At 42.2% G+C, this 13,275-nt stretch overlaps 1 protein-coding gene across 4 annotated transcripts in view; it reads left to right on the top strand.

Moving 5' to 3' along the window:
• Positions 1-13,275, top strand: part of VLDLR (very low density lipoprotein receptor) — a 19,387-nt gene extending 6,112 nt beyond the window's left edge. The window contains exons 2-19 of one of the 4 annotated variants that reach the window (XM_030470062.1): positions 2,507-2,626; positions 3,576-3,698; positions 4,554-4,676; positions 6,036-6,407; positions 6,510-6,632; positions 6,718-6,840; positions 7,300-7,419; positions 7,497-7,622; positions 8,032-8,203; positions 8,533-8,757; positions 8,915-9,033; positions 9,396-9,535; positions 9,653-9,794; positions 10,086-10,232; positions 11,138-11,227; positions 11,613-11,690; positions 11,802-11,971; positions 12,628-13,275. In XM_030470062.1, the coding sequence (XP_030325922.1) occupies positions 2,507-2,626; positions 3,576-3,698; positions 4,554-4,676; positions 6,036-6,407; positions 6,510-6,632; positions 6,718-6,840; positions 7,300-7,419; positions 7,497-7,622; positions 8,032-8,203; positions 8,533-8,757; positions 8,915-9,033; positions 9,396-9,535; positions 9,653-9,794; positions 10,086-10,232; positions 11,138-11,227; positions 11,613-11,690; positions 11,802-11,971; positions 12,628-12,663 (2,549 nt within the window). In that variant the 3' untranslated portion in view covers positions 12,664-13,275. The remainder of the gene's footprint in view (positions 1-2,506; positions 2,627-3,575; positions 3,699-4,553; positions 4,677-6,035; positions 6,408-6,509; positions 6,633-6,717; positions 6,841-7,299; positions 7,420-7,496; positions 7,623-8,031; positions 8,204-8,532; positions 8,758-8,914; positions 9,034-9,395; positions 9,536-9,652; positions 9,795-10,085; positions 10,233-11,137; positions 11,228-11,612; positions 11,691-11,801; positions 11,972-12,627) is intronic. The other 3 variants (XM_030470064.1, XM_030470063.1, XM_030470065.1) reach the window with 3 other exon arrangements.

The following is a 13,275-nucleotide window of genomic DNA, read 5'->3' as shown; positions in this document are numbered from 1 at the left end:
TGTTAGCAATCACAGGCTGTGAAGTTACTGGTTCTCTAAATCTTTTGCCTAAGCCTTATCCCAAGGAGGAGAAAGGTGTGATGGTGCTTCTCATGTATGAGTAGCAAGTGAAGAGAAGCTTTGAATTAGTGTCTAATTGATGCTGATCTAAAAATCATTAAGTGTCTGGTGACTGAAGCCACAGCTGAGGTATGACTGTGTTGCTACAAATAGCGGCGGATTAGGCTTGTAGTGTCATGACTAAGTGGTTACCTGGTCTTGGAGGACTATGCTTGGTCTAAGACATGGCACCACAGTCACTGGCTGCAACTAATCTTTTTCTTAACTGGAGCTCACTCAAAGTGGGTCTTAGAGTTTGACAGGCATCTTCAGAAATAGCAACAGATGCTGACTTCTACCTTTGTGCACCTGTGTGGGTGTTACCTGCTGTCAGTTCTTTTAGTTTGTGGACTAACAAAAGTGATTGCTCTGACATGTTGCTTGGTACCAGCTGCAAAAGCAATGTAACCTTCTTGGAATGGGTTGTTCTAAGGGTTGTAATTGTGAAGGTAAAGCTGTTACTCCAAGCTCAATTACTGTTTCATTTAGCCTTATGTGTAGCTTAGCTTCCCTGTACCATTTGGTCAAAGTGATGTTATGTTTGTAAGTCACGATGTACTAAGCAGTCCTAGCAAGCCTTTTCTGGTTATTCTAGCTTGAAATAGAGTAACTAAGGACTGTGGAGTTATTTTGGGATCTCCTGGGTGGCAGGCTTAGTCTAGTATCTCTAGTATGCTATTTTGGGAAAGGTTGACTGTTCTCGCTCTGAAAGCCTCGATTGAGAATGTCTCAAAACTAGTAGGAGTCAGTTGTTGTATATTTTCGATAGTAGTACAATAATAACTGGAATAATGTGTGACCAGGGCTTGCAAGCGCAAGGCCTCTTCTGTTAGAGGTTACTGGACAACAAAGTGATGTTAGGTTATGTCAGGTTTAGAGCAAGATGATAGCTGTGGCTGCTGCACCCTCTCTAAGCTGTCTGGGGTGTGCCTTCTGGCATAAGGCAACCTTCTTGTTTGACAGCTCTTGACTAAATAATAGTAGCTTTACAAAACATGCTATTAGAAAGTGCATGCTGGTGTAACTCCCATCCTGAAAAGGAGAGGAAGGATGGAAATGCAGAGTACAAGAGCTGATGTTCAGGTTTTTGGCACTCTTTGAACACTGTTCCCATGAAACAAGTTGTTATGGCTTTACTCTGACAAGTGAGTTAGTGTTTACTCAACCAGTAAGACTGCTAAAACATTAGCAGAGGTCAGTAAGCTGCTGTTTCAAATCCTTTATTTCTAGCATGAGTTTACATGAGATACTCAGCAGGTAAAATTGTCCATATTGTCCTGGTTTGTAGTCTGTCCAGGGTTTGCAATTGCCCGGTGCCTGATGGCTGACCAGTGTAATGTGAAATGGCTGAATACTTCCTTCCGCTTGGAAACTGTCTTGCATTTTGCCTGTCATACACGGAAGATATAAAATAACAAGTAATGTTCTGAAAAATTGGTGCCCTTTGTAAGCCCTGGAATGTCAAGACAAAGCACCACCACTAAATGATGCAATAAACCAAAGAGGAGTAGGGAGTCTTGCATCATGCTGTAGACATGTTCAGCCAATACTAATGCATGAGGTTACAGACTTGCCTGCATGCATTACATGGAACAGCTCTGGCTTAGCTGCTGAAGAAGCAGGCTGTTGTTACTAGTGACAGCTGTAATACAGTTTCAAGATGAAGTAGGCTCCTTTGAGGGATGGGGTCATACAGCTTTAGAGCTGAAGGTAGTCTGGAAAATGCACTCTAAGCATTATGCAGAAAGCAGTACGTTATTCAAGTGTGCTACCATAGACTGTTACAAGTTATGAATCAACAGATTTGATTACAGAAGGAAGCTGTAAATTATCTGTCCCCTTTTTGTGTATGCTAAGGAATGTCTCTGGGTGCCCTTGTTTGAGGAGTAACTTGAATCATGAAAACTTGTTCAACTACAGAGCAGATATCTAAGCTATCTTTACAGGCATTTTGGGGATTCTGTTGTAAGATATTAGCAGCAGAGCACTGAAAAGCTAATCTAGCTTGACGTTAGTGAAGTTTAAACACAGTTTGATTAAAACTTGAAGAGTTCTGAGAATGCAGTGCTAAGCACTGGACAGCAGAAGTCATTGTGTGCACACATCCCTCTTCCTTGCAAACTTAACCCTGCCTTGAAAAGGAAAACTCAATAAGAAGAATGCTGCGACTGCTTTACTGTTGTTTGGCAGGTGGACACTGCTTAAGCTCTGCACTTGCACTGTGAAGGAAAGCTTCTGGCCTTACTTTCATGATTGAATAAGGTCACTACAAATATCTGGAACTCTAATCTGGTTTCATGTTAATGTTCTGTTGTTTAAGCTGGATGGCTTCTTGATCAGCAGTGAGGGAAAGCAAGAAAGTATTTCTAAACAGTATTGGGGCTTACCTTTCTTTTTTTCATTGAAGGTGCAAGAGCAAAATGTGAGGAATCCCAATTTCCGTGTAGTAATGGACGCTGTATTCCTTTACTCTGGAAATGTGATGGTGATGAAGACTGTTTAGATGGCAGTGATGAAAGTGCCTGTGGTAAGTAATCAAAATAATACCTCTGTAGTAGTACTTGCTAGTTAGTGGAGGCTTAACAGTGGATATCTGGAGAGATGCTAATCTGTCCAGCATTTCTTGCAGTCAGAATAGAGAGTAGAGGGCAGATTCCCTAGAACAACTGAGGGACTATCTTGATGCCTTGTATCCATATGAGGCAGTTGAATTTTCCCAAGTGTTATTAAAGTGTCCTGAAATTGATGACTAAGAGAAAAGGTCATGACCAAAACTTTATTTGCAAAGGTGATGACTGTCAAGAACAGAATGCAAGCCTGTTCTCAGTTGTTCCTTGAAGACATATTAAAAAATATTTGCTATTAGCACATAGCTGTTGGCTATTCTATGGTTAAATGCCCTGGTTTATTTGTGAAAGTGATTCCACTGAGTCTCCCGTAAACACTAAATCTAGCTTTGGCAGCCAACTCTTGCTTTAAGCAGACACAGAGGCCAAGATGAATGACTAGAAATACTTAGAGATGAGGCAAAACAGACTCCATATCCAACACTGGTGTGTTTGAACTGCCAGTCTCCTCAAGCAGACCTAAACTGTTACCGTACGGTTGCATAGTACTAGGCTTCTGTAATGACAAATCAAATGCCTTGATAATAAACTGAGGGTTTGAATATCAATATCAATTGACCTTATGTTAGCTCAAGTGTGTTCAAGGCAGCAGCTAGCAGCATAGTCTCCCCCTCAACAGCAGTAGTCCTTCAGTGCCTTTTTATGGGAAGAGAAATATTTCTCTGTGCATGGCATAACTTTCTAGGAAGTGTTAAATAATGCTGTCATTAGGCAGGTGGAGGGCTGCACCAGACATCCAAGAACTAAGGGTGTTGCATCACTTTCCTAGGGCAAGACAGCTTATCTCTAGCTGCAACAAACAAGCTAAGCTCTGGTCTATAAACAAGTGGCTGTCCTTCTCCCTTGCAGTGAAGAAGACGTGTACTGAATCTGATTTTGTGTGCATCAGTGGACAGTGCGTACCTAACAGATGGCAGTGTGATGGGGATCCGGACTGTGAGGATGGGTCTGACGAGAGTGCTGAACTGTGCCGTAAGTGAACTTGGCTTGTCGGCGCAGGCAAGCCTGCAGGAAATAGCATTTTGACTTCATCTGCTTGCAGCCTAGCTCCCTTCCTAAAGGAAGAATGAACTTGTACTGGAGAGCACCTTTCTAAGTGCTAGCTTGCCTTTGGCTCTTTTGAGGTCTTGACAAGGCTTTTTACTAATTAAAAAGATACAGAACTGAGTGGGGACTCTGCGCTTGTACCTGGTAACAGATAGCAGGTGCAAGGTTTTACTGACAATCAGAAGCAGCAAGCACAACGTGACAGGCCTGACCATTACTGTGGCTTGTTCACCAAGCGATCGCTGTCCTCCAACACAACTACTTTGTAAGTTAACCAGGGCTACTGTAGGAACCGAGTGACTGACCACATCTTGGAGAGGGGGAAGCAGAATTGCAGAGGCTTGACTGTGCGGTCTTGGAGTTAGCAATCCCAGTCTTAAGTGTGGTAACTATTCAAGGAATATAGATCTGTTAAGCTTCATTTCTGTATATCAGTAGGATCCACACTGAAGAGTACTTCAGCCCCAAGTCTTACTGCATTTTGGTGTTAGTCCTGCTACTATGTATTATAGCTCAACTTTCTACAGTGTAACTGGTGTGCAGTCACAAAGCTATCACTACAAAGATACCCTTAAAATACTAATCTGTTAGGAACTGGAAGAATCTGTTTTACTGAACACTACAAACTGATGTAACCTCTCCCATGATGGCGCCATCAACTTAGATGGATGTTGGCATCTAATGAACTGCAACTTTGTCCAGGGCTGAAGCCTTTCAGGACAACTGCTAAAACCCAAGATCAGTAGCTCTTAAAATTGAACTTAAAACTTTTTTTAATAGATATGAGAACATGCCGGGTAAATGAAATCAGCTGTGGTCCTCAGTCAACCCAGTGTATCCCAGTGTCCTGGAAATGTGATGGTGAAAAAGACTGTGACAGTGGTGAAGATGAAGAGAATTGTGGTAAGGGAAGAAACAGTGGCTGCATAACTCTATTTGAAATTGACTTGTCTAGAAAGGAGCTAGCTGGGCAGTATGCCTGGGAAGATAAATTTCTCATGGTATCAATATCTCCTTAAGCCTACATTCACTTTGTATTCCAGCTTGTATAGCAAAATGGACTTCTTCTAACACTCCTCTATCCTGTTAAGTTAAGAACTACAGCAGTATAAGCTATTCAACATCTGTCTTTGGTCTCTGGCTAATTTTTTCCCATAGGAATAGGCTAAGTCACATGTCAGGCAAACTATCGGAACTTGTTCACTGCAGAATTTCTCAACAAGTAACTCTAGTTGCTGCTTACATTAACAAATGGTCTCCTAAAGATGTAGTAGAGACTTGTAGCTAAGGGCACAGCGGATCTGCTTTACAGCCCTATCCTGGAGTATTCTGTGTACTTGTCTAAAAGTGCAGACTAGGGAAGCTAGGTTTCAGGTTTTGGGGGGATAGCTTCAGGCTGGTATGCAAATGAAGCTGCCACTGCCAGCATTAGAGTGCAGCATTCCCCACTTGTTTTCGTGAACTTGCCTACATATGTGTTGTCTGAGGTGTCCCAAGACAAATCTGCTGCAACCAAAGACACAGGGCTAGCTTCCATCAGAGCCACCTTACCTGGATGGCTAACAAAACAGATATTCAGACTTTTGCTATGTGACTGTGGAGTTGCTGCCTTACTTAGCAAGCAAATACATTAATGTGCCAAATAAATCTATATACAGCATTTCTAATGAAGCTGATAAAACTGTCAGTCTAGGCATACTGAACTGCTAGCTGCACTGCCATTAAACCAGCATAATTTGTACTGGTGTAAGTTGTGTGGGTGTGCTTAAAACCACTGGATGAACTGGTGCAAGATCTTGGTTTGTTATCCCCACTGGTCCAGGCAAAAGGGCCAGTGCTGCCCAGGGGACCAGCACAAAACACTTCAATTTCAAACTACAGTGCATGCTGACCATCTGGCTACTTTAATCTTTGCCTAGAGTTAGCAATTCTCTTACCTTCTGTCTCTGGTTCACAGGGTTTGAGCCTATTTTCTGAAAGGCTCACAATCTGAAGCAGAAAAGCTGAGCTGCTTCAGAAGGAAGTTATCACTCAGTAGCTCAAAACTGATGCCTCTCACTCATAACATCCAAAGGCAAGGAGGACAGTTTGTGTGGGGCCCAAGCGTCCTGTAGGTAGTTGGTTAGGCTCTTCTAGAGCCTTACACAGAATGCTGAACTGCCAGCTAACAGCTGATACAGAACCTGCAAAGCAAAACACCTTCATACAAATGTCTGTCTTCTTGTGATAATCTGCTAATCTCTCTTATTTCTATTATTCCAGGCAATGTGACCTGTAGTCCAGCAGAGTTCACATGCAGCAGTGGGCTATGTATTTCCAAGAGCTTTGTCTGCAATGGTCAAGATGACTGCAGTGATGGCACTGACGAGCTGGAGTGTGCACCTCCTACCTGTGGAGTTCATGAGTTCCAGTGCAAAAGCTCCACTTGCATCCCCATCAGCTGGGTGTGTGATGATGATGCTGACTGCTCTGACCACTCAGATGAATCTCTAGAGCAATGTGGCCGCCAGCCTGCACCTCCTGTGAAGTGCTCTGACAGTGAGGTGCAATGTGGCTCAGGTGAATGTATCCACAAGAAGTGGCGCTGTGATGGAGATCCTGACTGCAAGGATGGAAGTGATGAAATCAACTGCCGTAAGTTAACTTGGCCTTTCTGTAGGGGGTGTTGCTTGGCTCCTGTTTTATTTTCTTCAGCAAACCTCAGGAGTTTAAGTCTGTAATGACTATGTCCTCCAGCTTCTCGGACTTGCAGACCAGACCAGTTCAGATGTGAAGATGGTAACTGCATCCATGGGAGTAGGCAGTGCAATGGTGTGAGAGACTGTCTGGATGGCACTGATGAAGCAAGTTGTAGCAATGGTAAGTGTGGAACTAAGCAGGAATAAAGTCTTTGCAGAATATCTATTGAAGCTGGTAGTTGCCTTCACAGTCTTCATTATCTTAGTTATTCAGTGCTCTGGACCTGGCAAATTCAAGTGCAGAAGTGGAGAATGCATAGATGTCAATAAAGTCTGTAACCAGCAGAGAGACTGCAAGGACTGGAGTGATGAGCCCCTCAAGGAGTGTAGTAAGTGAATAAACTCATTACACAATGCTTATCTCTAGACATGCTTGGACACAGCTTCTGAGCTGTCAGATACCAGTTTAGAATGCCCATCTGCACTTCCTTGGTGTCAGACACACAACCAAGAGCAACCTAGTCAATAAGCTAGTAACAAACTGCCGAACTGCCTATTGGAATTACTTCTGTATGGCCAGAAGGTACTTGAAGGCATTAGAAACTTCGAAACTTCCAGGAGCCTCAATCTTTGTCTGCTGCTGCCAACTTGTAACAGAAGTACCATGCTGATAGCTGAGCAAATATGAATTTTGGGAGGGTCTTACATGTGACTTCAAGTGTCCAAGCGTTTTATCATGTGGCAGGCATTGTTAGAAAAGGGATGGGTATCTGGTAGAGTACTCCATGACTAAGACTTTAAGCCTAAATGTGTGTTCTGTCTCATAAGTGCCAATTCTTCTCTTCTAGACATAAATGAATGTCTTGTGAACAATGGCGGATGCTCTCATATCTGCAGAGATCTTGTTATTGGCTATGAATGTGACTGTCCAGCTGGGTTTGAGCTTATAGACAAGAGAACCTGTGGAGGCAAGTATCAAGTAGATTAACATGGACCCTCCTGTTAGTAATGGAGATGAGAATAAATTAAATTGTTGTCTTTACAGATATCGATGAATGCCAGAACCCTGGTATCTGTAGTCAAATCTGTATCAACCTGAAAGGGGGTTACAAATGTGAATGTAGTCGTGGCTATCAGATGGATCTTGCTACCGGGGTGTGCAAGGCAGTGGGTGAGTATTAGCATAAGACCTATATCCCCACTTTAAAATGAGGTAGCAAGTTATGTACTGCTTGTGCCATTGTGGTTTTGACACTGGTTGTTGTGCTGTTATCCATATAACTTTTAGAGATCTGAACACTCCTAACATTTTAATGATGCCATGATACAGTACTTAAAGCAGCTTGACATAAACTGCTTGAGTCTGCTCCCTGGGCAGATGACCTCTACCTGTCAAGGAGGGAGAAGAGGTTAGGGTTGTTGAGGGGAGAAAAAGATGAGATATGGTACAGCCAAGATTTCTGTCATCACCCACTAGCAAGTGTGAAATGGTAAATCCTAAATACGACTTTTAAAATTTTTGTAAAAGAACAATATGTGACTGTATCTCTAGAAATGCAGATAATACACTGTTTTCACAGGGAAGGAACCATGTCTAATTTTCACCAACCGCCGAGATATCAGGAAGATTGGCCTTGAGAGGAAAGAATACATTCAGCTAGTAGAGCAGCTAAGAAACACCATAGCTCTAGATGCTGATATTGCTGCGCAAAAGCTTTACTGGGCTGACTTTGGCCAAAAAGCAATCTTCAGGTAAATGGACTCAGCTTCTGAACCCTAATGTGCTCCCCTAAACCATCCCACATTTTACCCAAGATACTTCTCTAGGCTTTCGTAATGAGAACTGTTTCCTGATGTCTTAAAGACAAAGTACAGTAGATGCAAGTTCCCACAACTGGCAATGTATATGCTCATTGCACTTCAGTAATTGCTGCTACAATTTTGCAGAAGATGCTGTGGAAAGTCACAAATGCGTCTTCAGCATTGTCTGCCTGACATCTCTGTGCAGTATTTGCTGAGGCATACCAGGTGGTAGTATCTGTGGAGGAAGGGGTTGAAAACAAGTAATTTTTATCTTCCAGTGCTTCTATTGATACCCGTGATAAAGTTGGAACACATGTCAGAATCCTGGACAACATACACAGCCCTGCAGGAATTGCTGTTGACTGGGTTTATAAGAACATCTATTGGTCTGACTCAGCTTCAAAGACCATCTCAGTGGCCAGCCTAGATGGCACAAAAAGAAAGGTTTTATTTCTTTCTGAGCTGAGAGAGCCAGCTTCTATTGCTGTAGATCCTCTCTCTGGGTGAGTATTTGTCCTGGTTCTCTTAAAAAAGCAGACCTACCAGCTACTCCATGTCCTGATAACTGACTTAGGTAGCCTTTTTTAGTTATTGGTCATAATTAAGAGTGATACTACACAGTACTATAGTGCATCATACAACATAAATTCTGCTTCACAGCTTTATGTACTGGTCAGACTGGGGTGAGCCAGCAAAAATTGAAAAAGCAGGAATGAATGGATTTGACAGACAGCAGCTTGTGACAACAGAAATCCAATGGCCTAATGGAATTGCTCTAGGTATGTTGAACTTGTCTGTGTGCCAGAGGTATTTTGGAGCTTTAGCAATTTGTTTGCTACAAAAGCCAAGGTCATCCTTCAGAGAACTATTTTCAGCTTCTGAGAATGAGAAGTTCCTGCATGCCTGGAGAAACTGCAACAGGCACAGATAGCACTTCTCAGATACTGAAATGGTTTCTTTTCTTACACTGCTCTATAACATAGTTAAGGCAGAGACCACTTAGACAGCACTGCAGCAGTATGGTAAGAAACTAGGGGAACACTGCAACTATTCTTGAATCTGTGGGTGTTTCAACTTTTGCAGGAGATTTTGAAGGTGTTCTTCATCTAGATAGTAAATATGTTTGTTTTTTTTCTCCTAGACCTTGTAAAAAGCCGTTTATACTGGCTTGATTCTAAACTACATACACTGTCAAGCGTGGACTTGAATGGCCAGGACCGTAGAATTGTGCTGAAGTCTCATATGTTCCTTCCTCATCCTCTTGCTCTAACAATATTTGAGGTAAGAATGATTTTCCATAGTAACTGTCAACTATCCTCTTCTTGCTAGTACATGACTATCAATTATGGTGCTGATAGCAACATGGAGGTAATAGGATGCATTGACTTTGTCTTCTAGGATCGTGTGTACTGGATAGATGGAGAGAATGAGGCAGTCTATGGTGCTAACAAATTTACTGGAACTGAACTGGTTACCCTAGTGAACAACCTCAATGATGCACAGGACATCATTGTGTATCATGAACTTGTTCAGCCTTCAGGTAACCCTAATAGAGTTTACAGTGAAGTATACCCTGCCCTGCTTGGGTGGTGGCAAAAGGTATTCCTTCCCAGTATAGTTGTCTACTTCACTTAGAGTGCATGGAGCTTCTTAACATAAGCAACCCCACTGGGGTCAAGAGAAGGTCTAATTGCAATTTCTCTTTCTTAGGTAGAGCAGGTACAAATCTGTAACCTGCAGAGACAAGTAACTCTTGAGCTATTGAGCAAATAATTGTCCTATACATCTTGCTATACATCTGCATCACTCTTGTCAACTTCTGTACCAACAGGCAGGAACTGGTGTGAAGAGAACATGGCAAATGGAGGCTGTAGCTACCTGTGCCTCCCAGCTCCTCAGATAAATGAACACTCTCCAAAGTACGCTTGTGCATGTCCTGTTGGATACTTCTTGCAGGAAGATGGTCTGAGATGTGCAGGTATGGTAGCATGACTGAAATATTTCCCAGGATAGATGGGGAAGAAATAGGGGCACTGAACCTGTTGGAGGCAAATATGGCAGCATAGGCTGTGGCAGCTTTGCTTGAGTTAATCTGATATAATTAATCTTGCAGGGATGGTCTTCTAGCATGCATTAAGCTGGCCCTTAAGTCTGCAGGTGCTGTTCAAAGTTCATGCTTGGCTTCTGTACCATCATCATTTGCAAAAGACCTTATACGTCCATGTCTTTCGGCAGACAGCAGGCACATGCACAAAGCATACTGAGCCCTTTTCTTATAAAACAAGGGGTATAAAGTAAGATCGCTCTACAGCGTATAAATAGTGTTCAAAAGCTGATAGGTGAATCTTGCTAGCCAAGGACCTTCTTTCATGGTCCAAATATGCTGCTGCTGCTACCCTCAGCACTGACTATATGGCAGGCTTGTTTGTCCAGCAGAGTGGATCTAGAAACTCCAAAGTGCTACTTACTGTATTGCATGTTGATTCTGACTGCCACAGTTAGAGCACTGAATGCAAGGATGCTGTTCTCGGTTGGCTGCTCTAAAGGGTTGCTATAGAAATCAAAGATTACTTAACCAATAAACTTGTAGAATTAAAATACCACTCAGAAAACCTGAAGTGAGAGATAGGGTGGCTTACTGTTGTCATGACTCTAAATACCTAAATTCATGCCTGATTAACTGTCTAGCCTTGTTCTTGGAATTATTTTTGATCAAAAACCTTCAGCTGAGCGTGTGCTAGTGAAATAGTTAGTGTCAGTGTTTCCAATAAAGCTAACAAGCTGCATGATCACTCTGCATCTGCTAAACATTCACTACCATGGCTCTCATAGCTAAGCCATTGCAGAACTTCAGGATTAACTGGGTTCTTGATCTGTAATTAGTTTCAGGTACTGGAACAACTGTGGCTTACACTGAGGCTAAAGATACCAGCACAACAGAAAAATCTCCAACTGTTGGACTAGTTCCTGGAGGTACTGGTCCCAATAACTCAGACTGCTAAACATCTAGAGAAATTAAATGAAAACTGACCCACTAGCCTACTTGAAGCTTTCTCCTTTGCATGCAAGTAGAGAACACAGGCCATGTGTGTGTAGTACAAATACAGCAGCTGGAGCTGTAACAGAACTAGTTCACTTATGACAGTGTGGAACCTATAGGTTTAATGTAATTCCAGGAGTGCTCAGAGAAGGCAAGAAATAAAGCTTCCTACTAATATAGGATGATGAAGCCTGTTAGGCTGTTTTTGCAGTGTTACTGAGAAGCTAATATAGCAGCTTCTGGGTTTGGGGATTGCTTGCATCTGACAGTCTGCCAGCCTGTCAGTAAGTAATCTTACTACTTCAAATTCTCATGCAGGATTCAACATCAGTAGTACAACATCTGAAGTAGCTGCAGCTGGAGGAACATCAGCAGTTTGGACTGTTCTTCCTGTTGGTGAGTACAGCATTCTCTACCTTTTGGGACTCATTGTGGTGGTACAAGCCACTCTGTCAGGAGCTTGACTTGATCATACTCCATATTTGCCATCTGTTTCTCTCCCTAAAGTATTGCTGGTAATGGCTGCAGCGGCTGCTTACTTCATGTGGCGTCACTGGCAGCACAAGAACATGAAAAGTATGAATTTTGATAATCCTGTCTACCTGAAAACTACAGAAGAGGACCTTACAATTGATATTGGAAGACACAGCGCTTCAGTAGGACACACCTACCCTGCAGTAAGTAAACATATTGACATGTCTGAGGCTCCATGTTAATCCTCAAAGTAGACATAAAGACTGCCAAATTGTACCTGGCTTGAGTTTAGGAGAAGTCTCTGCTCTTGAAGGCTGCTGGCTGCAGTGTAGAACTTGTACAGGTCCAACAAGAAAGCTGGAGAGGCTCTTTTTGAAAGAGCATGTAGTGATAGGACAAGAGGTAATGGCCTTAAACTGAAATACGGTTTCAGTATTAGACTGATATAAGGAAAATACAGATATAAGGAAAAAATTCTTTACTGTGAGGGTGCTGAGGCACTGGCACAGGATGCCCAGAGAAGCTGTCGCTGCCCTATCTCTGGCAGTGTTCAAGACCAGGTTGGACGGGGCTTTGAGCAGCCTGCTCTAGTGGAAGGTGCCATTGCCCATGGCAGGGGAGTTTATTGGATGATCTTTAACATTCCTTCCAACCCAAACCATTCTATGATATGAACTTATCTTTTTAATCAAATTTAAAGTTGTAGTAGGCAACTACTGTCCTATGCCTGGGATGGAGTAATGAGTGCTGAATGTGGTCACTAGCCTGCAGACCTAGCCTGTTTCAAACTGCAGTGTAGTGGTGATATGCATTGTTTTGTACCTGTTATTAGTAGCTAACTTATACTTATTTTATACAGATATCTGTTGTAAGCACAGATGATGACATGGCATGAGCACTGGATCAGCAATTGCTTCCGGTTTACTTGTGTTTTACACTCTTTGGGGATAGTAACCAGGTTTGTGGCTGAAAGACTTCCTCCATTCTTGGAAGAGAGAAGATACTTTATGTATGGAACACTTATGTAAATAGCTATTTTATACAGCTTAACAACAAACTATGTAAATACCTGTCCACAACAATTCAGCTTTTGGTGGTTACTGTTTTATCAGTAACCCTTGGATTGGTCAGTCAGTAACACCACTGACCAAATATAAAGCACTTTCCATAGAAAGCCATATTCCAGCCACAACTTGTAACAGCTGTACATATGTGTATAGGCCACTTGTAAATACGATTCTTGGAAAATCACTGTCAAGCACTTTGAAGTATTTCAAATGTAAATTATTGTACACTGTGTTTTTCAATGATTTGGGCAATGGCAATAGGAAAAAACGGGTTACTATGATTACAAATTTTTGGCAAACATAAGTAATTTTGTATGTATGTTTAAGAGGTAACAGACAAGATTGTTTCAGAGATATACAAGTATGAATGCTCTTTAAGAAACCACTGTAAATCTTACATGTGGAGAAGAGGAGAAAAATAAAAAACCGAAGCAGTTAAA

The sequence above is a fragment of the Strigops habroptila genome, chromosome Z, assembly GCF_004027225.2.
Source record: "Strigops habroptila isolate Jane chromosome Z, bStrHab1.2.pri, whole genome shotgun sequence".
NCBI lineage: Eukaryota > Metazoa > Chordata > Aves > Psittaciformes > Psittacidae > Strigops > Strigops habroptila.
The sequence above is the reverse complement of the archived record's forward strand: the minus strand, read 5'-3'. Positions and strand labels throughout refer to the sequence as shown.